The sequence below is a fragment of the Cataglyphis hispanica genome, chromosome 4 (assembly GCF_021464435.1).
Source record: "Cataglyphis hispanica isolate Lineage 1 chromosome 4, ULB_Chis1_1.0, whole genome shotgun sequence".
Classification (NCBI taxonomy): Eukaryota; Metazoa; Arthropoda; class Insecta; order Hymenoptera; family Formicidae; genus Cataglyphis; species Cataglyphis hispanica.
The window spans coordinates 2,740,399-2,763,958 of NC_065957.1; the positions used below are offsets into that span (position 1 = coordinate 2,740,399).

General features: G+C 33.5%; 5 protein-coding genes across 6 annotated transcripts in view; 3 read left to right on the forward strand and 2 right to left on the reverse strand.

Moving 5' to 3' along the window:
- The window catches only part of LOC126848604 (E3 ubiquitin-protein ligase MIB1), a 346,576-nt gene extending 333,597 nt beyond the window's left edge, over nt 1-12,979 (forward strand). Inside the window, exons 10-15 of the mRNA XM_050589604.1 lie at nt 7,456-7,675; nt 8,220-8,527; nt 8,844-9,018; nt 9,481-9,682; nt 10,197-10,354; nt 10,902-12,979. Of these exons, the coding sequence (XP_050445561.1) occupies nt 7,456-7,675; nt 8,220-8,527; nt 8,844-9,018; nt 9,481-9,682; nt 10,197-10,354; nt 10,902-11,042 (1,204 nt within the window). The 3' untranslated portion in view covers nt 11,043-12,979. The remainder of the gene's footprint in view (nt 1-7,455; nt 7,676-8,219; nt 8,528-8,843; nt 9,019-9,480; nt 9,683-10,196; nt 10,355-10,901) is intronic.
- A 93-nt stretch (nt 12,980-13,072) lies between these two features.
- LOC126848615 (cytoplasmic dynein 1 light intermediate chain 1) lies at nt 13,073-17,430 on the reverse strand. 2 transcript variants are annotated; one of them, XM_050589627.1, is made up of 10 exons: nt 17,293-17,430; nt 17,039-17,112; nt 16,526-16,642; nt 16,212-16,442; nt 15,772-15,982; nt 15,504-15,692; nt 15,319-15,433; nt 15,093-15,233; nt 14,241-14,406; nt 13,073-14,180 (listed from the first exon to the last, which is right to left on the reverse strand). In XM_050589627.1, the coding sequence occupies exons 1-10, from the start codon at nt 17,379-17,381 to the stop codon at nt 14,065-14,067; spliced, it is 1,449 nt and encodes a 482-aa protein (XP_050445584.1). In that variant the 5' UTR covers nt 17,382-17,430; the 3' UTR covers nt 13,073-14,064. The 2 variants fall into 2 exon arrangements, with proteins under 2 accessions (XP_050445584.1, XP_050445583.1); XM_050589626.1 differs by having other exon boundaries at nt 15,117-15,233; nt 17,293-17,406.
- A 496-nt stretch (nt 17,431-17,926) lies between these two features.
- Nucleotides 17,927-19,334, reverse strand: LOC126848620 (MKI67 FHA domain-interacting nucleolar phosphoprotein-like). The gene is made up of 4 exons (XM_050589631.1): nt 19,102-19,334; nt 18,580-18,786; nt 18,387-18,495; nt 17,927-18,313 (listed from the first exon to the last, which is right to left on the reverse strand). Exons 1-4 carry the CDS (start codon nt 19,222-19,224, stop codon nt 18,069-18,071), a joined length of 684 nt encoding a protein of 227 aa, XP_050445588.1. The 5' UTR covers nt 19,225-19,334; the 3' UTR covers nt 17,927-18,068.
- Nucleotides 19,335-19,455: 121 nt separating this feature from the next.
- LOC126848625 (proteasome assembly chaperone 4-like) lies at nt 19,456-20,278 on the forward strand. Its single transcript, XM_050589637.1, has 2 exons — nt 19,456-19,623; nt 19,750-20,278. Exon 2 carries the CDS (start codon nt 19,776-19,778, stop codon nt 20,178-20,180), a length of 405 nt encoding a protein of 134 aa, XP_050445594.1. The 5' UTR covers nt 19,456-19,623; nt 19,750-19,775; the 3' UTR covers nt 20,181-20,278.
- A 576-nt stretch (nt 20,279-20,854) lies between these two features.
- LOC126849277 (midasin) overlaps nt 20,855-23,560 on the forward strand; it is a 93,830-nt gene continuing 91,124 nt past the window's right edge. Inside the window, exons 1-4 of the mRNA XM_050590960.1 lie at nt 20,855-20,974; nt 21,347-21,585; nt 22,068-22,325; nt 22,484-23,538. Coding sequence (XP_050446917.1) covers nt 20,855-20,974; nt 21,347-21,585; nt 22,068-22,325; nt 22,484-23,538 — 1,672 coding nt within the window. The remainder of the gene's footprint in view (nt 20,975-21,346; nt 21,586-22,067; nt 22,326-22,483; nt 23,539-23,560) is intronic.

The window sequence follows — 23,560 nt, forward strand, 5'->3', positions numbered from 1 at the left end:
ATAATTATCCAATTTCGCTCGAAAAATGTTAAAAGATAAATTTTAATATGAAAAAGCATCTGAAAAAGGATTAGAGAGATTTGAGAAATGGAACAGTTAAGTTTCCATGTTTAGCGTGCTTTTCTAATCTATGTTTCATCAATCTCTCTTTTGATCGTATAATAAAATTTATCTCTTTGGAAATTTAATTTTCCACTTCAACGATCACCCCTCCCTCGCAAATTCTTCTAGGCTCGTTTCATGAGTATAGGGAACGATCCCATTCCCTTTTCTCCTCGGCCCGAATTAAAATAGCCGACGAGTGCAGCGATCACGGGTGACCTACCCCGTGGTGCACCTGCGACTCGTCTGGCGGTGCCATCGCCGTCATATTTTATGCCGAAGTCATTTCCATCGCCACGGAAAAGTTCCACCCGCCTTGTCTCCATCCGCGCCCTTTGCAATAACTTTTAAAGGCGCTCGGAATTAATATATTTTTTTCAAGAAGACCGCTGGCACTTTCTCAGCCGCCGATCGTTCTCTCTCTTCGTCTCTCTCGGTTGGGTATTGAACACATAAATTACGCGACTTTGTCGAGCGATCAAAATGTTTTCTTTCCCTTTTTCTTTCTTGCTATTTGCCTGCTCCTTTTCTTTTTCTTTTAGCTTCTGTAACTCTTTCTCCTGTCATATGATTTTTTTATTTTGCATACATTTTGTATAAGCGATTATTGTTCTATTTTTCATCAATATTCTTTATCCTTTTGATTCATTCTTATACTTAATGCAAGTCTTGTCCCATGAACGAATATTTATTCGTGTAATCTGTTTGCATAACTTTTTACACTTCCTACATTTGCATTTATCTTAAGATTTTCTATAAAAATATCTAAGAAAACTAAATACGTTCCAATGTAAGATAAATTTATCTAGCTTTTCGGGAATCACTCGTATTTGGATTTTATAAATAAATGCATTATTATTATTAACGGACAATTTTTCGCAATTTAAATAGATTTCATTAATTTACGATTAAATTATTATTAAAAAGATTGTTTTATTGTAAAAATGTGTCTTATTGGTTTCAAAATTTCACAGTTTTTTTCGTTATATAATTTTGGATATTATTATTTCTTAAATTTATATTTCTTATCATATTTTCTATCATGACAGTTTTCTCTTTTTTTAGCCTTCAAATTTTCTTAACACTTTCGTTCCTCATCGTAACATGTTCTGTGTTGCCTTTCTTAACACTAATCAGGAACGTTGAAATCCCACAATGTCCAAACTCTGCGGATAGAATTAGATGGTAGTTGTGATTTAGTTTTGGTTCGATTACCTGCTTCCTCATCCCAATCTCTTCTTCTTCCCCCTTTCCCCTTCCAGTACCAACTAATCCTTTCGTGCATATTATTCCTCCGGGAATTTCAATTTTCGTCACGGCGTTCGCCGCGAAATTTCGTTAACCTTTTCAAGATGAGTTATTTCATATATGCAAATTTAAGAATTTTATTAAATATAATATTTTGCTTTTAATAGGAATTGTTTGAGGATGAAAGATAAGAAGAAATATTAAGATAAATTCTTCGTTCCACTATGTTTGAAAAAGAAATCTCTGTTTTGAAAAAATGTGGGAAAGAAAATAGTTGCAGTTTGTTGCAAATCTGTGACACGATATATCTAAAATATAAATCGTGAATATAAATAAGTTCTAGCGTTCGTTTTTTTTTTTTCTGTTTTTGTACTTTTTTCAAAGTTCTTTACAAAGATTTTACATTTATTTGTTAGTATCTAGGAGAGTATGCTATTTGGAACATTTTGCGATAAAATATATAGAGAATGCTCGTCGAAAGAACAGCGTCGCGAGGTAACAGCTTCGGCAACGAGACCGGAGAACGCGAGAAAAAGCGCTTGCCAGAGAGGAGAAACGAAATTAGAAGGACGCGGAGTACTTTGAGAAGTTTTCCGCTTATTCCGGATTTAACTTCCGGTATTCAGTATTCACGACAAATTCCAATTTTCGTTGGACACTTTGCCGATGAAGTTGCACGAAACGATGGGGAAAGGGGAAGGGGAGGGATGGATCGGAGGAAAGTTCCTTTCATCCGAGATTTTGATTTTTCTCCTGAAATTTTTCTGAGATTCTGTTGCGTAACAAGATATAAATAAACAAAAGAAAATAAGAACGCGCGCACAACGGATCATAACAACGTTGGGGCGACATTATCGAGGCTCTCGCTCTCGCTGGGTGCGCCAACTCCGATAGCGAGGCGTCCGGAAATTGCGTCATGGTAGTCTGCCAACGTTCCTCATGGTTTCTGCATATTAGAGCGCATCCATTCCCCCTCTTCGTCGCCCTTTCGTCACCCACGAACGAACATCACCGATTCGAGCCGGCCGTGTGTTTCTTCCTGGTTCACCGAAACGACCGAATTTGTCGGATTTAAACACAGAGCGCCAATGCATAGAAACTATCCTTGAAAATTTAATTTCGAGACAATTTACTTTTAATCTAAAGAATTCACAGCTCTTCTCACGATCTTTCATTATTACACATCTTGGCAATTGAATCTAGAATTAAAGTCTCATTGACATAAAGTGCACTTGGAATTATATAATTAAATGTGAAAATTTAATCGCGCGAAATTAAATTAAAAGAATGAGATTTTCTCCAGTAATCACGCACAAACGCAAATATAAATTTATTTTATTTACAGAAATATCTGCTATTAGAATGAGGAAAATATGGAACAAAATGTATAGAATTCAAATTCTCATTTTTTTTTTTTTTTTCGAAGAAGGAAAGAAGAGATTTGCTGTCACCGAATATTAGAAGCTAATTTATCTCGCGCGCGATCGACGGATAGGAGGGCATGACGTGAAAATTGGAGCTTTATTTATTGCGTGGGATTTGATCGAATCGGATGGCGCGCGAATGACTGATAGGAAATCCGAATACTTCGAAATCGTCTGGCGAGGAATGACGAGTGCCGTGGCCGAGCAAACGAAAGGGAAGATAAATGGAATTCCGCCGGAATTCCGCGAGGTTGCGGCGAATAAATGTTTTAGGGACTCGAGGGCCTTGTGGTGGTTTCTCAATAATACGTCGGTGAATATCTCAAGAAGACTCTCGTTGAAAGATCGCAGCTTCCGATTTTCCCTTGACGCTAAATGCACATTTTCAAGAGTACTCATCATTCCATTGCAATATCGGAGGTTCAATCGGTGGAACGAAAATGCATTTATGATGTTTTAAGATCTATACACTTTAATGGTTGTGGAGTATTTGAATCTGATCATTTTTTTCATATATTTTTTAATCTAGAATGAGATATTTAGATGTTTCATTTTTCAGTGCGTTACCTTATATGATGAAAAAAAAAAGACGAATATATATATAATAAATTATTCATGAGTATAAGAGAGTCTCTCAAAATATATACAAAATAAAATATGATAAGATATGAAAAACAAAATATAATGTTACAAATAATGTAACAAAATAATAATTAAGAGGCAATCAATCAGAAAGTAAATGTGACTAAAGAATAAAGGCGATAAGCGATTCCGTATCGGAGGACTTCAAGATACTCGACATTATGATTGATCGGAAATATAATATATCTGTTGATCCTAAATATACGTATTATGCAGAATAAAGAAAGTATACATTCGCTATATTCTTTTCGGAATAATTTTACACGAAAAAAAATATTACCAAATATTAAGAAGATGCTTTCTTTTTATGAGAAAAGAAAACACTTAATTTTTTTTTAAATCGCTATAATAAATAACGAAATATCACTTGTCCGATTTAGATTTTATTCTGTCTCTCGATTCAATTTCCCCTTCGATTACTAATGTCTATCGATAGAACACACTTGATCAATGATATCACTCTCGTGGACGATTAATCCGCTGATAATTCTCTTCTTCTTCCTCCCATCGCACGTAAAACAATGACAAACCGAGCGGAATTATTTCCATCGCGGTTCGCTCGACTCACCGTGACCGTTCTTCAGATCATCCTCTCTCTCTCTCTCTTTGTATTTGTGTTCGGCCTCGAAATCCTCTCGATATCACTCGCGACGAATGGACGGATCGCAGCTGCACGGCGATGGCGGCGGTGAATACCGAAATAATCATGAGTTTGCGCAACGCTATATTTAGCGAAGTGGTACAGAGCGAGTACGGAATATTTCCGCGTGCGATCTCCCGCGTTTCGACGAGCTCTACCGCGATTGATACGACAGAGAGTAACCCAAGTATATCGATCATTGACGATCCCCCGATGATCGACTATAGAGGAGCGGCCTCTTTCTCTCTTTGGATCAGCTGTTCACGCTCTCTTGTCAAACGTGCGCGCGCGCGCGCGCTGTCATTACACATGCTCGTGTCAATTATATTTAGCGTGTCACCGCGTGATCTTACTGACTCACTACACGTCGGGGAATACGAAGAGACGAGGAGGCGAGTCTCGTCGAACGCTTGCAACCGTGCATCAGAAGAAACAGAGGCACGCGTGTTGTCAGATCCCCGTCCATCGAGTTCTCGGTACTTCGTTTCTCGGTCGCGATGATGCCACGACCGTCGCTGACTCACTAAATGCTCGATATATGCGTGCGCGATTTACATGGAGCGAGCCTAATTCGCATCCACTTGCGTCAGCGAGCAGTTTTATTATATCTGGAGTTTTATATATGGGATCTCTCTCTTCGAGAAGTCGTTAACACTAGGAGTAAAAATATCGAAAACAACATATGCGACACCATCCGATGCGGCAAATCCGTTGAAATTTATTCGTTAAATTTAGGCTATTAAAAATATTGAAAAATTCATTGATATAAAAAAAACCAGTGGGGTGAAAAAATTTCAATCAAACTCTTTTGATGCTTGAAATTCATTTTAAATTCGCAAAAATATTAGTAATTTAAAAAAGGCAATTTTTTTTTATAAATGCAGTGCATTTTTATTTCGAAAGAATCTCATTCGTTGTTTCCAAGCATTTTTAGAATCTTTGGGATACAAAAAGATATTAATTGCTCTAATCCCGAAATATGATAAGAAATGATAGTTTAAGATTGCGTAATCATCACTTGACTTAAACGCGAACTATATGACGACGTCGACGTTAGGATATCAAGGAGTAACATTGAGAATGACGATTCATTGATGCCAATAAACGGATAGAGATGTCGGCGAAGACTTTTGTTCGTCGTCGACGAGCGACGGGAAATTAATCGCGGTAATAATATCACGCGTCGTGATACGCCGTCTAAGTGACATGAAGTATTTATGCGGGCCACGATTATGACAAATTCCGCATCTTTTAGCTTATAAGAGATGCGACGAAATGAAATTAAACCGGAGAGTGACAGGAGTGTAATAACCGGGAAGGGTATTTGTTCGCTCGCTCGCGCGAGGCGGTTGTTTCTATTGTATTTATTACATCATGCGAGATTGTATCGTTGTAATTGTGATAATTATCGGCTGCGTTAAATCAACGTCGTTGCGTCTTTTATAATTCCACGCAATGCGAAAATTCGAAGAGCGGACGATAAATCTTCTCTAGCGATGTCAAGGAGTTTGAAAAGCAGGTTTTTTTTTAAATACAAATATCCATTTATATTTAACTTGATAAGAGATAAAAGTTTAACATATACATATATTCCTCCCCTTATTTTACAAGAATAGAATTATCTAAGCTTAATATACATGATATTCGTTTTATTATTTTTGATATATGTGAATGTGTATAAATTATCTTTTATCTTTTTTAATTACTGTAGACAATGGTTGGTGTGAGGTGAGCGATTTTAATTCGCCACATTATTCCAATCATTTTGATCGCAATTATTTGGACAAGCCGAGAGAATTAAAGCAGAAATAAAAAAAAAAAAACGGAAGCAATGAGAGAGCGGAATGAAATAACGCGTCCGATTAATGACACAATAAAATCGCACGCGCGGCGTCGCGTCGGTGCGGGAGTATGTACCCGGACATAATTGGCAAAGTAATCGATTTATAGTTATTAACGCGCGACGATAACGGTAACATTTGCGGTCATTTGCATATTCATGACAAGGAGAGTCGACCTGGCGAGTCGCGGCTGCCGCTGCTATTGCTGTCGCGGCATCGGAATGCTGCGGCGATCGCACTTGGATGCAAAACGCGTGTCCCTTAGACCGCGTTAATGAAAAACGATGCCGCTTACGCGTCGTAAAAATTTGATGACCTCCCGCGGAACGGGCGACGCTTATAACGGCGATGCAAATTTAACGCAAACATCAATTACTCCCGTATGACACCGCGCGCATATATTATGCCGCGCACTTGATATGCAAACAGTACTTTTTTCACAGATCGTCACTCATCGTTAAGATAGTAAAATTATTATACTCGTTAGAATTATTAATCGCAAATTTTTCGGTTAAATTAGAATTCATGTGTCACTAGATTTTTTTTTACAATCTTTCTCACTCTCTCGTTACGTTATGTATAATTTTATTTATACTTATCGCAAAAGTTTCTTTTCACCAAAAGACACATTTTTTTTCTTCTCAAGATGACTTGAGATCTCGTCATTAATTGTTATTTGTATTTTACAATAATACAGAAATCACGCGACTAATTTTTCGAAATTTCCGCGAGCTAGATCTCTGATTAATGGATTCTGCGAAAGTATCATGGCATAATTGGCGAGACATTTCTCGAAAGGATGGGATAGGGAAGGCCTCCCAAAGCCGTTTGCACGAGACATTTCGAAACATATGCAGCCGTCACATATGTGACGAAACACATGCGTATCCGTCATGCCCCAGCAGCGGCTACCGCCTCGAAGAAGTTTCTTCAACGGAGGGGCCTCGTCAAGGAACAGCTGTCCCCGTCTCTCGCGCCACCTCACCATGGGGTCCCTGCCGCGACGAGTAGTTAGAAATACGCGCAAGATACACGGAAGCTAGATCACCTAACAAGGAAATTCACGATTGTGCCTCTCTATGTCACATTAACACAAGCGGATGGAAATAAAATTTAAAATCTATTCTAATAATAAATTAATAAATGTAATTGTTATATTCTCGCAAAAAATTGTCCCTTAAAACAAATACTATATAACGAAGTATACAAAATATGTAAATAAGCCATAAATAGTAAGAAAGGAAACTAAAATTTTTCGAATATGCTAGAAAAGAAAAGTCAATTAAATGTTTGCATATAAAAATTAAATGATCACATAAGATAAAATATCTTATAAAAAACAAGAACATGTATATATTATCTTTACACATAGAATATTTTATAAATGTGAAGCGAGAGAGAGAGAGAGAGAGAAAGATGGAAAATTAATTAGAGCAATTCTCGTTATAAAATAATTGCTACTGAAAAATGCTTTGCAAGCATCGTGAAATGAATTTTCTGCTTGCAAAATGCAATTGCGGCTCTTTATCTTAATATTTTGCTTTTCGTACGCTTTCAGTGCGATGCGAATCCTGCTGTCGAAACTGCCGCGGCCCTGGATCGTCGACGAGAAGAAAGATGACGGCTATACGGCGCTTCACTTGGCTGCCCTCAACAATCATGTGGAAGTCGCTGAACAACTGGCACGCGCCGGAAAAGCCGATCTGGACCTACAGAACGTGAACCTGCAGACAGCTCTACATCTGGCTGTCGAACGACAGCACACGCAGATTGTCCGGGTGCGTTCTCCACTTCCGCGAAAACCGTTCGACACTTTAAGGAGTAATCGTGAAAATCTCGTAGTATCTATTAACCCTTGTAGGTGACATATTTTTTTGCTTTATCTCTAGTCATATATATGAGTCACAATGCTCCTCGCAGTTTTACCTGTCTCAAAGTGCTTGAAAAAATCTATAAAAAATTATATATATATATATATTTTTTTTTTAACCCTGTAGAAAATCATGTATAACAAAAGTAAAAATAAATATTCAATAAATAAATGTTCAAATGTCAAAAAATAAATGTTAAACATTTTTTTATTATTATTTTTTATTATTTTTTATTATTGATTAAGGGTTTCGGGATGTTATTCTATCGTAAAAATATTGATAGGATCAAAATGATCCGCATGTGACCTTTAAGGGTTAATAATTAATTTTCTAATAGTGACAAAAATAAAGGATAATTTTTTCTGGGGATCCATATCTAATAGGATAATCAAAATTCTCTGTTTGTAAAAGAGTCAACAATTAATTTGCGATATGACTTGTCCGATCGTAGTTATTGGTTCGCGAAGGTGCAAACCTGAATGTTGCTGATAAGGACGGGGATACACCTTTACACGAAGCTCTTCGACACCATACGCTGTCACAATTGCGACAGCTGCAGGACGTACAGGATGTCGGACGACTATTGATGGGCTTAGGCACTCAAGGCCAGGACAAGAAGAGCAGTTCCTTCATCGCGTGCTTCTTGGCAGCGCATGGCGCCGACCTGGAATTGAAAAACAAGAAAGGCCAAACACCCTTAGACCTTTGTCCGGATCCCAATCTCTGCAAGACTCTCACTAATTGTCACAAAGATAAGGAGTTAGTATCCAGCGCTCCATTTTATAAGCCACTCATTTTATAAGAAATATTATTAAATCGAGAGTCCTTTCTTTAACTTTACCTAACATGATAATCAATTACCGACATTTATAGAAATTGCTTTGCAAGTTTAATTTAACATGATATATACAAGAGAGGCAAAGGATTTAATCGCGAAAGATCAAATGCGAACTCGCCATATTTCCTGCAAATTTGATTAAGTTAGATGTTCCAGGTACAATTTCTTGTACAATTATTTCATACACATCTCTGTATTCTTGAATATAACCAGAATGCGATTTTTTCTCTTTTCCAGACACGACATCGAAATCGTCACCCCATCGGCGGCGATTGACGAGTGCCTCGTGTGCTCTGATGGCAAACGAGAAATGCTGTTCACTCCGTGTGGACACGTGGCTTGTTGCAATGCCTGTGCGCCGAGAGTGAAAAAATGTCTGCTCTGCCGTGAAAATGTTCTTTCCAGAATAAAGGTAAAATATTGCTGATGCTATTACACTCTTTTGTACACATTACTATCCGCCACTTACGCCGTTGATATCTTATTCTTAATATTTTACATTATTCTTCGACTTTTAAAAATTTTACCTCAATAATATTATTAATAAGATAATTAGAAATTTTCTTATTTTTGATGATTTGTGAGAAAAATCAAATTTATTTTTACATATCCGTTCTACCTGTTTTACGCGAAACCAGACACATCTTTTTTTAATGATTTAAATCAAGATTCTCTAATGTCAGTCAAATATTTTTTAATCGTACTATAAATTACGCTCTTTTCATCGATGTAATTTAATACGCCGTGTTAATTTCTTTTTAAGTAGAATAATAATAGCTGATCGAAAGCTATTCAATTCTATCTTGGAATAGATCTCAAAATATTAGACGCGTTCCGTTCACGCCTTCGAGTATTAATGGACATTTGTTCGCAGATTGAAGAATGTGTGGTGTGTTCGGATCGCAAGGCGGGTATGTTGTTTCATCCGTGCGGACACATGTGCGCCTGCGAGGGCTGCGCGGCCCTGATGAAGAAGTGCGTGCAATGCCGGGCCCAGATACAGCACATGGTACCGTTCTCGGTTTGTTGCGGCGGTGGAGGTGATGTCACTTACGTGAAGGGCTGCAACGCCTCAGGTATAACGTCCACTTTGCATAGAGCGCGCTTAATATCTCGCCTCGACCTCTATCTAATCGCCTTGAATATATCAAACTGTTCCCATGCAGAACATAGTAGTGTAATAGATAGCTCGCCTCCATTTATCTGTCTAGCTCTGAACATATAGAGGAGATGAATTAGGAAGATTAAAGTTCTCTCACCTTTAAAGTAAAATAACTTTTTAGTTTTGTAGTTGACATATATTTGATATTTTAGATTACTTTGTATTTCTATTATTTTTTAATGCTATTTTTCTGTTGTCAACATTTTTTTTTAATGTTATTTTTCTGTTGTCAACATTTTATAATGCAATGTGTCACATATATACATATTTATTGTTAATTGTTCTTTTTAATTAAAACATTTAATTTTATATTAATACAGTAACGTTAAATATACATCACGAATAAAAATATGAATTGTAATGAATAAGAGCATTGTCTAGCTTTTGCGAACTTCTTGTTTTAAAAAATGGATTGTTACACTATAAAGGAACGATATCTGAAGTCAAGGCAGATCCCGAGGAGGAGCCAACGCCCTCGAACAACACAGTGGCTGGGGAAGCTCTTCTAATGAACAACGGCAGCCGAGATACTTCCCACAGCGACATACAAAAACTACAGCAGCAATTGCAGGACATCAAGGAGCAGGTACGTGTCCCCTCTGCGTCTCGCTTCGTTATGCGCCGCTTTAATGAAACGAATAATTTCGTTTGTGCTGAAGGAAGAAGTCGGCACCGTACAATTGCTCTGTACAATTACCATTCTCGAGGAACCGGAATATACGTTCTCTCGAAAATTCTGTCTTTTTGTCACACAAAATAACTCCAATCTATCATTTTGTTTAGCTTTCACGTTTATATTTTGCCAATTACAAGAAAGAGCTACAGAGTTAAATTAACTAGAAAGACTTATTTTTCATTCGACTTCAAGTGGATTATAATAAAAAATTTACAAGATACTTAACGTTACAAAAATATGAAAAATATAATAAAGAATGGCATGTACAATTATATTTTTGTTGAGAAAAGCTCGTTTCTAAATTAGAAAAATCTTGAAAGCTTGTATTAGAAAAAAGCTTGAAGTTTGAATAATAAAATAATTATATAAAATAATTATTCATATTAAGTAAGATAGAATTTAAATGGAAATGCCAGATGAGGCGACAAGTTACAAGAATCCGATTTTATTGTTGCAGACTATGTGTCCGGTTTGCCTGGATCGTCTGAAAAACATGATCTTCCTGTGTGGACACGGCACTTGCCAAATGTGTGGCGATCGTATGTCGGAGTGTCCAATATGTCGCAAAGCGGTCGACAAGCGCATTTTGCTCTACTAAAAATAAGATCATCGGCCACATTGCGCTGGAATTTTCCTAGGGCGATTACGATACGATGAGCGAATTATATAATCTACGACTATTTGCGACATTTCATGAGAGAAAAAGAAACTGGCTAGTTTCTTTTTGATGGCGTTTATTTTTGACAAGATTATATTGGGCTGAATCGATAGATCAATATTGTTTTAAAGACATGGCCCAGTTACATAAAATTGAAAAACAATATACGAGATATCTCAGATTCGCATATCTAAACTGAAGGACTGAATTCAGCATGTCAAAACAAAAAATTTTTCTTTGACACTTCAAATCTCAAAAATAGCGCTTCCCCAAATCAAAATTTATAAAAATGAACTATTGCCATTTTTACTAAATTCAGATATTAAAGATAAGAGTAATTTAAACGATAAAAATTACGTTTTAAAATATTATATATTTTATTTAAAATATAAATATTATAAAAGTTTCTTGTTTTGACGTACTGAATTCACTCCTTCAGTTTGGATAAGCAGATCTGGACATCTATATATTGAAATAATGATTTTTGAGCTTATAATAGTTTATAAATAAAATATAATCCAATTGATAGATGAGCTCGAAAAACATATAATGTAGGCACACTTATATTATTTAATATTCATATTTCTAGTAAGAAAAAATCTTGTTGCATGATAAATGATATATTATGCTGTTAAAATTATGTTTCATATAAGTAGCCGTATAGTTATTCAAACACGAATGTAACATATTTCCAGTATGTTTTTTACACAGCTTTTTATTTATCATTTATTAACGTTGTTCTTTTTTGCATAAATAAAAATTAAAAAAAAATCCAGTAGATATAAGACAGTTCTTCCGAATATTTATTATTAATACATAAAACTAATATCTTTACATTTATCTTGAATAATTCCCATGTAGAGATTGTTAGAATTAATAAATAAAAAATATCATATTTGTGACTTATTTTATCTTTTGAAAAAAAAAATATAAATCGTATGAGGATTATACACAATTAATATCATTGTTTATTAAAATATTACAATTTGCAAATATGTGATATGTTATCTGTGTATTACTTTAATTAGTAAAGAAATGTTTTTGGTGCAATACAATGGTAGATCTACACAGGATATAATAAGCTTCTTTTTAATCTTTTTAACTTAAAAATTTATTACTTGTTTTTTTTTAAATAACAATTATATGATAAGCGATATAAAATTTATAGTGATTATTGTATGTATGGCCTAAGTGTTTTTTATATTAATTATATTAGTAATAGATAAATACATATTATAAATTTATAAATCAAACTTTATTAAGGTTCAACCAAAAATATTAGTTTTAGACTTTTGAAAATGTGGATTTGCCATTGGCACAATGATACTTTATTGCACAACTATCATTATGTATTAATTATGAAGTAGTGATGTGCATTTATATATTATTATATATTAATTATAGAGGCGTGATTATCCATCCTATTTTTTCTTTTATGACAATTTTAATTATGCATTTCTTGTATATATTTCATGTAATGTTCTTATTTGTTTAATTATGCATCCCTTCCGAATAATGATAGTGAATATTTTACTCTATTTGATTTCAAATTTATGTTCAATTATTTGGCGATAAACTCAGTCTTGAAAATTGCTTATATCGATACGTATCAAATATATAAAGTAAACATATATAAAGTAGGATTATTCAGACTCGCATTCCTTGACAGTATTTTTATTTTATTACTGTCTTTCTTGAATTTTATTTAGAAATCAACATTCATCGTCACAATGCGAATTATATGATATCATAAATAAAAATATGACAATCTAAGTTATATCACAAAACTATGTCCAACAGAACAAAATAATATTGCATTATTAATCGCTCTAATGTATTCCACCCAATAATAAAATAAAGGAATTTTATAAACTTGCCATACAAAATTACTTATTAAATATCACACAATGAATTTGTAACTAAACATATAGTAAATAATTATTCTGGCTGAAGATGAATATGAGACGATATATACGAAAAATTATTTATTTTCTTCGAGAATTTAAATTTCATATACATTTAGCCACATTTATATATATATTGATAACTGAATGTACAGATTTCTGTTCATTTATTTGCGTGAGTTGAGTAAGATACTCACAGTTTGAAATCTACAAAAAAAATTGTCGAATTTACACGCGCGATATGAACATCCATTCCAGTCTCGTACCATTAGCTATTCCTATATGAAGACTGCACTGCATCTTCTATTAAAAGGTCTCGCATATTTTATGAACAATTCGTATAAAAGACTATCTCACGCATTCGCACAACACATTCGCAGCGCTAACGGCACTTATGTCGTAAAAATTAGACCGAATGCAGTGACAAGTCGTTATCTCGAGATATCTCGTGAAAAGAAATAATCCAATATAACACGTAATAAAAATATTCGCTTACCAAAAGAAGAGACAAAAAAAAAGATGTGCATTCGTGTATGGATATAGTGAACACGTTTTCGTTTCCACATATATATATATATACGAAGAGCGATTGCTAAATAATTTACTATGACCAGGCGCTGGGGTATGTGCGTAAAGCCTATATCTCGATATAATATTATATTAAATATTTTAATTACATTAATTTAATAACTTGCTAGTTTTCTGTCTGATATTTAATCAAACACAGCACTCGAGAGTCGCAGAGTTGTGTGACATACAGATTATATAAATTTATTTTTTTTTCTTCTTTTTTTTTTTATATCTCCCTCTTTTGTGATTTTATTATCAGGTTAGATTACTATTAATCGATTAAAACTAAATTTTATTTCTTCACGACCTATTTTATCATTATGCTCGTTCATTGTGTTTTCAATTTATGCGCGATATATTTCATTGCAACAAATACGATACAAAAATCCCAATTCTCAATTCTTGTTTTAATTCTATCCAATGATAGCATGAAGCTTCAATTATCATTCGATTAACAAGAAGGATCGCGAAGAAAAAGCGCATTACCTTTAACATTCAGACGACGAATTTAAATTGGGTGGGGAAATTTTCTTGGTCCGAGTGAGACGATCTAATTCCGCTGCTGCATCGTTGCACATAGTCGCCTTGTCCACTGGTGTAGCCTCTGAGATACAAATGTTTTTTTTTAGTATTTTCGTTACAGAAAGAATTTATTTTAACGTACCAAGTTTCAAGGGACTCGCTCCTACACTGCCTGGCGTTCCTGGTGAACCAGGCTGCACTCCAGTTTTCTTGTAAAGAAGAGAATTGAAGAAATTAGCTAAAACACCTTCCCCGGACGGCGTCGCGCCGGCACCCTTGGGATCCAGCTTCTTGTTTGGCGATGCCACCTATCCAGAAAAATGTTAGTGTCCATCTATTTTCGAAGTATATTATATTTTGAATGGACAGATCATACCACATAGATTAGAACATGCTTCCAAATGTTAACTGGAATAACCACACGAGATGATGGTTGAAATTGAAATTACATGGATTATTAAACAATAACACATTCTACAGTTAACTATTGGGAGGTCTTGTACATGATTTATCAACATCCTCTATCGGCAAGGATTAAATTATTACATGTTAAATGAAATGATTTGATATTAGAGATATGCTATGATATCATTATAATATATGTATATATGTGTATATATATATATATATATATTATATATATATATATATATATTGTATTAAACGAATTCATTAGATACATTGAGTAATATGGGTCTTCTAAGAGGCACAGGCTTGTAATACATGAAGGATAAAAATATCTGCTTTCAACATTGAATGAATCATCTATATGAACGAAACAATTATATGAGTACATTATACTGCAAACAATTGGCACAAACAAATAAAGCACCAAGTTATAAAACCAATGATTTTGTAATGGATTTTGTTATGACGAAGTAGCTTAATGGATCGCACGATTCGCAAATGCGATGAGAAAATTAGCAGCAATACTGTGGTACCTTTGATTTGACATGTAACATGAAGAGCATGCTCTACATATAAATGGTATAACCTGTATAATTGGTCCAGGGCTTGCCTGATTCCGAGTCGTTGGGGAACGAGTGGGGTCTTTTAAACCGGATAGAGCAGCTTGCTGCCGCGCGAGAAAAGCTTGCTCTTCTTCCGCCTGAACCTCCATTTCTCTGGCAACGCACTAAACCGATGATGTCAATAAATCATATTAGACTATCATATATGTGTTATATCAGTTATATTAGAGAAATAACATAATAGTATACTTTGCGATTTATTGCTGGTTGTGCAATAACGTCGCGATAGTAATCGTTCGCCTTCATGGATTGTAAATTCTCGTGTAGAATACTAATCTTCTTCATGTTATCCCAACCAGCAGGTCTGCAAATAATGATCGTTAACATACATAAGTAAAAAAGTAGTCTCAAAAAAATGTAAGAAATATCCCTACATAAGTACTGCGTCCTTCTCAACAACCAACGCCGGTGTCCTAAAAGGTAAAGAGTATATCCTATGTGTAAGGTATTTATATAGCAGATCACAATTTTTGTCCTCTTTCGCCGATGTGTAGAAGAGGCCTGCACCATATTGCAAGCAAAACCGCCTGATCCACTGCTGCATAAAGTCAAAGTGTTCATCTCTAAATAGAAATTATGTAGAATTAATATTTGTACTATTTATAGATTTATGTTACAGTGAATTCTTCAATCAATATTCACTTGTAATCCTGTTCTTTTTCCAGAGTGGACATGTAATCGGTTTTCGTTATGACCACGACAACGTCTAGCCCTAAATTAGTTGTAAGTACTCCTTCTGGCAAAGGTAAGCTATCAGCAGTGTCATCATCCAAATTACGACTAGTACGTCGCAAAGGACTACCAGGATCTAGTTCATCTCCTGGTTCTGTATAGTCTTGCCATTTCTTAATATCTACAAAATAAAATTGTGCATAACAATATAACATATATATACACATATATATTAAAGTTAAAATTAATTCTCTATATAAAAACGCACATTGCATTTTGGTTACTTATCTTAGATTAAGGAAAGTTGAAAAATAAAATAATAAGTATAGCAGTAATAAAAGTGTGTTAACATTGAAACAATAATGCAATATTATATATTATATATATTTGCTGTATTTTAATCTACTTACTAAGTTGCCTGCATCGTTGCCTAGTATCATTATCTAATGGTAATTTGTCAATATGATCGCCTAATAATGCAGCCCATGCTTGAAGCTGATCAAGAATGGCCCATGGCGTAGTCATAGCAGCGACTAACATAACAAGTGTATGCGGAAACCTCTCTTTGTTCAAAGCAAATCTCAAAAGATTTGCGTGACCTGGGTCTCCATCCAGAACCCATACAGATAGCCTTGTATGATCTACAAAGAAATCGTATATTGCAGCATCTTCAAAATATCCTGTTAATTAATAATCAGAATATTCAAGTTAATTTTGCACCAACCGTCTCGATAATCATCTCTCACATCAATATATGCAAATTCTAACCCGGAACCTTTCTTTGGGTCCTCAACACCTTGTAATTTCGCTATAAGTGTAGTTTTCCCACTTTCATTATCACCTAACAAAAATATATCATTAAGCACAGATACAAACATCTCTATCAATAATTATCATAGTAAGAATACCATATATTACATTTGTTATTAGTAATATTCGCAAGAAAAGATAAACATATTTTTGTCCATAATACTTGAAACGCATTAGCATATTTGTATGCAAATCATAAAGGATGCGATATTAGTGTGATATAACCTCAGTAGACTACAAATAAAGTATCACATGTATAGGAAAAAAATCACAATGAAAAAAATCGATTTATCTCCAATTAATCATTAGCACAAATATGGCAATGTAGCACTTTTTTTCTGTCGATGACATACATGTCTAACAACAGCAGATACTTAATATGCATGCTATATCGGCCTACGGTCGATTGGATTTCGTTGACATTTACCTAGAACGAGGACGTTTTTATTTGACGGTAATTTGTTGTTGCTGCTGTTCTGCACTTCCGCCAGAATAGATGACCTGCGAAGCATACAAATAACATCGAGTAAAAGGCGAATTCAAAATGCTCAATTTTTCTCACGCAATAATAGGATGTGTCATAAAGCGGAAGATTCTTTCATGAAGCATGAGACAAACTGGCATTCTCGTTTCGCGTCGCATTTTAATAAACGAATATCATCACGCAAATATTACACATACCACAAATTGTCCTTATTCTCGATTTCCTCTTTCTTTTTCGCCTGAAAGCCATTGCTCTGCAACATTGTATCAACCGTCATCGCTGCCATTATTATCCATTTGACAGGAAGGATATCGATTGCGAGCGCGCGAGGTACGCGGGTGTGGTGTGCGACTGCAGAGTCAATTAAATCGCAATTCGATTCGATCACTGTCACAAATCGATTTTACAATCGATATTATCGAGATGCTTTCCCATGTATAATTATCCATTATCGAATTGCGATTTAATCGACTCTGCAGTCACACACCATACACGCGTACCTCGCGCGCTCGCAATCGATATCCTTCCTGTTAAATGGATAATAATGGCAGCGATGATGGTTGATACGATGTTGCAGAGCAATGGCTTTCAGGCGAAAAAGAAAGAGGACATCGAGAATAAGGACAATTTGTAGTCCTATATTATAATATAGAATTCTATATATGGCTGTAGATTTATTTCAGATGCCTATATATTATATATATATATATATATATATATATATATATATATATATATAGGCATCTGAGATAGACCTATAGCCATATATAGAATTCTATATTATAATATAGGACTAGCCATATAGACAGGAAGCAACTACTGTATATCTAATATGTTTCGAATGTAGCATACATTTAGATGTAATTGTATATAATGATTTACACAGATATCATTTACAGAAGCATTATAAATCTGTATGTTTATTGTTACAAGTATAACAGAAAAACGAATTTGTGTAAATTTTTATTGTTTGTTACGATTTTGGTACATCAATAGGTTGAAATTTTATGCTAATTCCTTTGTCTTGCAGTTTATCTTCTAACGTAGAAAGTTTATTGAGTGAATTTTTAATATACTTTTTGTAAGCTTTATCATTTTGAACACGATTTTTACGTAAGATTGTCTTACTCCTGCTTTTCAATTTAGGATATTTATCTTCTGTCCAATTTACTCCTATGAAAAATCCAAAATGCTGCTTCTCTGGTGGAATATATGTGGCTAAAACACATATTATATGAAGGAAAGCAATCAAAATTAACATGTTAATATAATTTCAAAGTTTAAATAATACCTTTCAATAATCGACCACACATGAGATAATTATTCATACTCTCTGCTGCAATTTGAGCAACTTCTGGATAAAGGAATTCTACATAACCATAGCCACGACTTTTCCCAGTCTAGAAATAAAATTTGTAAAAGTTAGCAATATAATCATTGCATTCTCATAATACAGTTTACAATTCATTTAGATTTATGCATACTTTTCTGGATCGTGCCACTCGTACTCTTGTTACAATCCCAAACTGTTTGAAGTAGTCTTTCATTTGTTCTTCATAAAACCCATGAGGTATGTGCCCTACATAAACTATCCCTCTTCGTCTTGGTCTTCGTACTTTAGATTGTACAGGTTTACGTTTTGTTGAACTTATTCTCTTTTTCTTGGCAGCTTTAGCTTGTGCTTTTTTTTTCTAGAAAAAAAGAATTTGTATTAATAAATGTAACAAATATTCATTAAATAATTCATTCAAATAACAGTCATTTAAATTCTTATTCAACATTTTGTTAATGCAATTGCAGTAATTGCTAACATACATAGCGCAATAAACATTACAATAACAATATATTAAAATAATTACGCGTACATGATAAATTCAAAAACATATTAATAAAATAATATAAATTCCAGCAAGCTATAATTATACAATAAAATGATGTAATGAATACAAAATATTGTAGAAATTAAATAAAACATATTCTGTTTTCTATCAGCGGTTATATCTAACCTTCAAGATATGTTGCACATTTTTTACAGCTTTCTCCAGATTACCATCTGCTTTTGGCCTCGATATTTTTCGCACCGCATCATCCTTTTTTGCTTTCATGGTTTTCTCAAGACGTACATCCATCTTACAAATGAGGGGATCAATTTCAGCACTGCTTACTCTGACTGCCTCGTATTCTGATATAAACGATACGTAGATTAGAGGCAGAATAGAATCATATGTTCATGGATATAAAAAGGTTATAGAAAAAGATAGCGCATAAATTTGCTGGCTGCGTTCAGAAAAGATAACAGAGTACTTTTTAGAAAATAAATCTGATTGGTGGATTTACCAATATATACCAATCATAAACGACATGCTAGTTAATAGTGTATTTCTGAACGCAGTTTTTAGGAGCATTACAAGAACTGTGTGAAGCATGAAATAGAAATATATGATTTAAACGCAAATTTCTTTAATTAACACGCATACAATCCGAGATTTAAAAATCATTTAAACTGCTTGAATTACTTAAAATGCGAGGTAATCAATCAGATTATTTTGTCTAATAAAATTGCTTCTTATTTTTTTATTCGATTATATAGTCTTTGCGCAATTATTTTTTGTTTTTTTTTATCTAACATATAAAACTTATATGATAATTTACAGGTAAATAAGGAGGTTTATAGTAAAGGATGGCAAATACAACAGAACAAGAATCTCATGCAGAATTACTGCAATGTGGCATCAAATTTCATAAGTTTGTTGCCAAAGTCGGTGATGTTACTATTAATTGTGAAATCATGAAGATGAAAGATTCCTTGTATCTGTGGATAGGAGATTGTAATAATCCCACCATGGAAGATCTGTCCTTCTCTTTTATATCAAACTTTGAAAAACAGCCTATTGCAACGAAAATTATGGGTGCTGTAGCAGATGCTACATCTACAAACATAGCTAAGAGATTGAGCATAAAGCTTGGAAAGCCAGTGTATGTTAGTTTTAATGTAACAGCAGACAATATGTTATTGCTAGGGATTGAAAGGAGAATACAAGAAGAATTCAAGATATGTAATGATTTATCAGACTTTGAGCATTAGCAGATAATTCTTCGGGATATTTATTTAAAGAACTTTTTATAAATAATGAATACTTTCTATTGTCTATAATAACAAAAAATAAATAAAAAGTACATATATGCTGTGTAATATAAATATAATATCTTCCCTTATTACACTAATAAATCTTTAAGTAGTACTTCAAGATTCTATAAATAAGAAACATTATTCATTTTAACAAGAGATACTAACAGTTTATCAATTTTTAATTATTGTTATATAATAAAAATTAATACAAAGAAGTTAATAAAATTGTTTTCAATAAGAAAAAGCTTTTTTAAAGCGAACGTGCGGAACAATGTAATGCATAGATATAAACATCACATTAAAAACTTCAAATTATTAATTCAATTTTTTCTTAATTGCATATAATATATTAGTTGTCTCTTTTAATCTTAATAATAATAGACATCAAATATAAAGTTAGAATCATTTATTATCAATTGCTTTGCTATTTTTTGCCATTTTTTCACATTTTAAATAATCATGAACAAAATTACAGCGCGAATATTTAAATACGATGTACATATACTTTTCATTTCTTTTTTCGTCCGATAAAATGGACTCCATTTGACATTTCAAATGCTTCAAATTTGATTGATCAATCAGGCAGATATTTGTGCTACCGAAAATACACAAATGAGCAGTGTGCAGTGATGAAAAAGAACGAGATCCTGGTTCACCGGTTCAGTATCAGCAGTAAAGAGGATAACATACACAAATGCGAACCGTGTACATGTGATGCGCAGAGTGCTCTGCGCATCCCCATAGTCAATGTGGGACGTTCTGATATCAATGCGAATGCGTGTATTGAGTAAAACACGTGGTTTCTGAGGTTATAATTATCATCATTCGTTCTTACAATCGTCATTTGATCACCACGTGTTTTGTGTATTTTTCAAATATTGGTTATAACTTTTCGGAATATAATCGTGCACAATGTTAATTCAGAAATTGTCGAAATTCTGTGAGCGAAATGAGAAGTATAAACAAAGAATCTTTCCATTTGAAGTAAATATTATTTCTGCAATATTGTTTAACATATATTTAATTGTCGCATGTGTATTTTAAACTATTATCTATTAATCTTGATTGTCAGTTGTGTAAAATTTATAAATATAATATTCAATTCCTTTTTTATTTTTTAGGAATTTCATCAAATTGAGCCTGACAAAATTTTAGAAATATTATGTGAATTTTTGATGCAGCCAGAGTGCACACAAGATGTTGCTGACTGTTTTCCAGAATTGTTACCAGCACTTGTTTCAATGGCAATATCTACAGATGATATGCAATCATCCACACTAATTGATAAAGATATTATTCATATATTGAACTGTGTTATATTAGGAAAACTGCTTCTAATTAATCAAGATTTATTAAAAACGTATGTACTTGTGATATACTTATTTCATGTATTGTGTGCAATCAACTCTTTATAATAAGAAATCTAATTTACATAATATTTTACAATTTTATATATATTTTATTTACATAAGATTGACAAGCAGTAGACTTTTGGCTTTGATGAAATCTATTTTAATTCAATTTAGCTTTTAAAATAAATTATTGATAATGACATATATATATATATATATATATATATATATATATATATATATGCATATAAATTAGATAAATATATATTAAATTTTATGATATATATTGGAGTGTTAAAATTTGGAACTGAAAATATTCAATTTTTATATTCTCTAGTTTAAAAGGTAGAAATTAAATATTAATATTTTTTGCTAATATTAGAAAATAAATTATTAAATTTATCTTTTTGTATATATTTAAAATATAAAGATTCTTTATTATACATTAATATATTATAGAATAATATATATATATATATTCTTATTTCAGATTTGTTTTACGCTATTTTGATATTAATCCAGCACCATTTGAGTTTTATGACACAGATAATTCTTCTCTTGAAACTGCTACATCTGCAAAAAGACAAAATACAAAGAAGTTATCATACAATATCTCTACAATATCTGAATATGACATTGTAATTGCATGTTATAATATTTTGCGGTCTGCTGTTAGCCATTTTAAACATAAGTGGAATTGGTCCAAATTTTATAAATATTTAACAAATGCAGATGATAGAGTAAAATGGTATGTACATTGCAATATATTTATTAATAAAAATTTTGACTTTTTAGAAAGAATAAGCAATATTAATATTTCAAGAATTTTTAATTATTTTTAAGAATTTTTAATTATTTTTCTTATAATTGCTTTTGAAAATAAAAGACTTTCTTATTGGATTCCAGGACTGCCTTAAAATGCATAGCAATAGTTTTGAACATGTCTGAATCAACAAGAATGTTGTGTGCGCAAACATTTATACCAAATTTTGACAAATTTCTGACTGATTATGAAGACAAGAAGGTAGACACTAGAATTGCTTGTGTGAGCTTTGAGTCAATGGAAGATACAGTCAAAAATATCTCGTCTGTTGTATCTATTGGTGGAATTTTATTACCAACTCTTGGGAAGAATCAAAGCTCCCATAATTTAGTTCCAGTCTCATCTATGATGAAAAATCTGCAAAGTTTGGCTATGGCTATTGGTTTCAAAAAATGTATTTGCTTGCAAGGACCAGTAGGTTGCGGTAAGACAGCTTTGGTAGAGTATTTAGCCAAAGTCACTGGACACGATATGTCAAACTTTGTCAAGGTGCAACTAGGCGATCAGACTGACTCGAAAATGCTACTGGGAATGTACAGATGTACCGATGTGCCCGGTGAATTCGTTTGGCAACCGGGTGTTCTCACGCAAGCGGTTATTGCCGGCAAATGGTTGTTATTAGAAGACATAGACAGCGCTGCTCTGGATGTAGTTAGTGTTCTAAGCAACTTGATGGAAACAGGAACACTCTGTGTACCCGGCTATCGCGACACCGTTTACGCCAACAGTGGATTTCAGTTGTTCGTAACTCGACGGTTGATGATATCAACCACGGGCATTCAGAAACATGTGTCAGGATCATTGAGTTTATTGCAGAAACATTGGCTGTGTCTAAACGTAGAACCTTTATCAAAAGATGAATTAGTGACTGTAGTCAAAACATTATTTCCAGTATTGAACACTATCGCTACTAGAATAGTAGATGTGTTCTTATTGTTTTCTGTAGGACATCATGATAGTGACAACAGTGCAAGTAATGCTATAGCATCATTGAAGATTGGGCGACAAACATCGACACGGGATTTAATAAAATGGTGTTCCAGAGCTATTATCGATTTTGATGTATCATCGCCTAATTCTGCATTAAAAATATATCAGGATGCTTTGGATGTCTTTTGCTATTCGGTGCCTAATGAAGGTATGTTTTTATTTATTTCCTA

Coding starts and splice junctions, on each gene's coding strand:
- LOC126848620 (XM_050589631.1), bottom strand. CDS start 19,224: ATGGATGTACGTCTTGAGAAAACCATGAAAGCAAAAAAGGATGATGCG. Junction 18,496..18,579: donor GAGTGGCACGATCCAGAAAA/GTATGCATAAAT, acceptor TTTTATTTCTAG/ACTGGGAAAAGTCGTGGCTA. Junction 18,314..18,386: donor GTGTGGTCGATTATTGAAAG/GTATTATTTAAA, acceptor TATGTGTTTTAG/CCACATATATTCCACCAGAG.
- LOC126848625 (XM_050589637.1), top strand. CDS start 19,776: ATGGCAAATACAACAGAACAAGAATCTCATGCAGAATTACTGCAATGT.
- LOC126848615 (XM_050589627.1), bottom strand. CDS start 17,381: ATGGCAGCGATGACGGTTGATACAATGTTGCAGAGCAATGGCTTTCAG. Junction 15,234..15,318: donor AACCAGCAATAAATCGCAAA/GTATACTATTAT, acceptor TCATCGGTTTAG/TGCGTTGCCAGAGAAATGGA. Junction 14,181..14,240: donor AGCGAGTCCCTTGAAACTTG/GTACGTTAAAAT, acceptor TTTGTATCTCAG/AGGCTACACCAGTGGACAAG.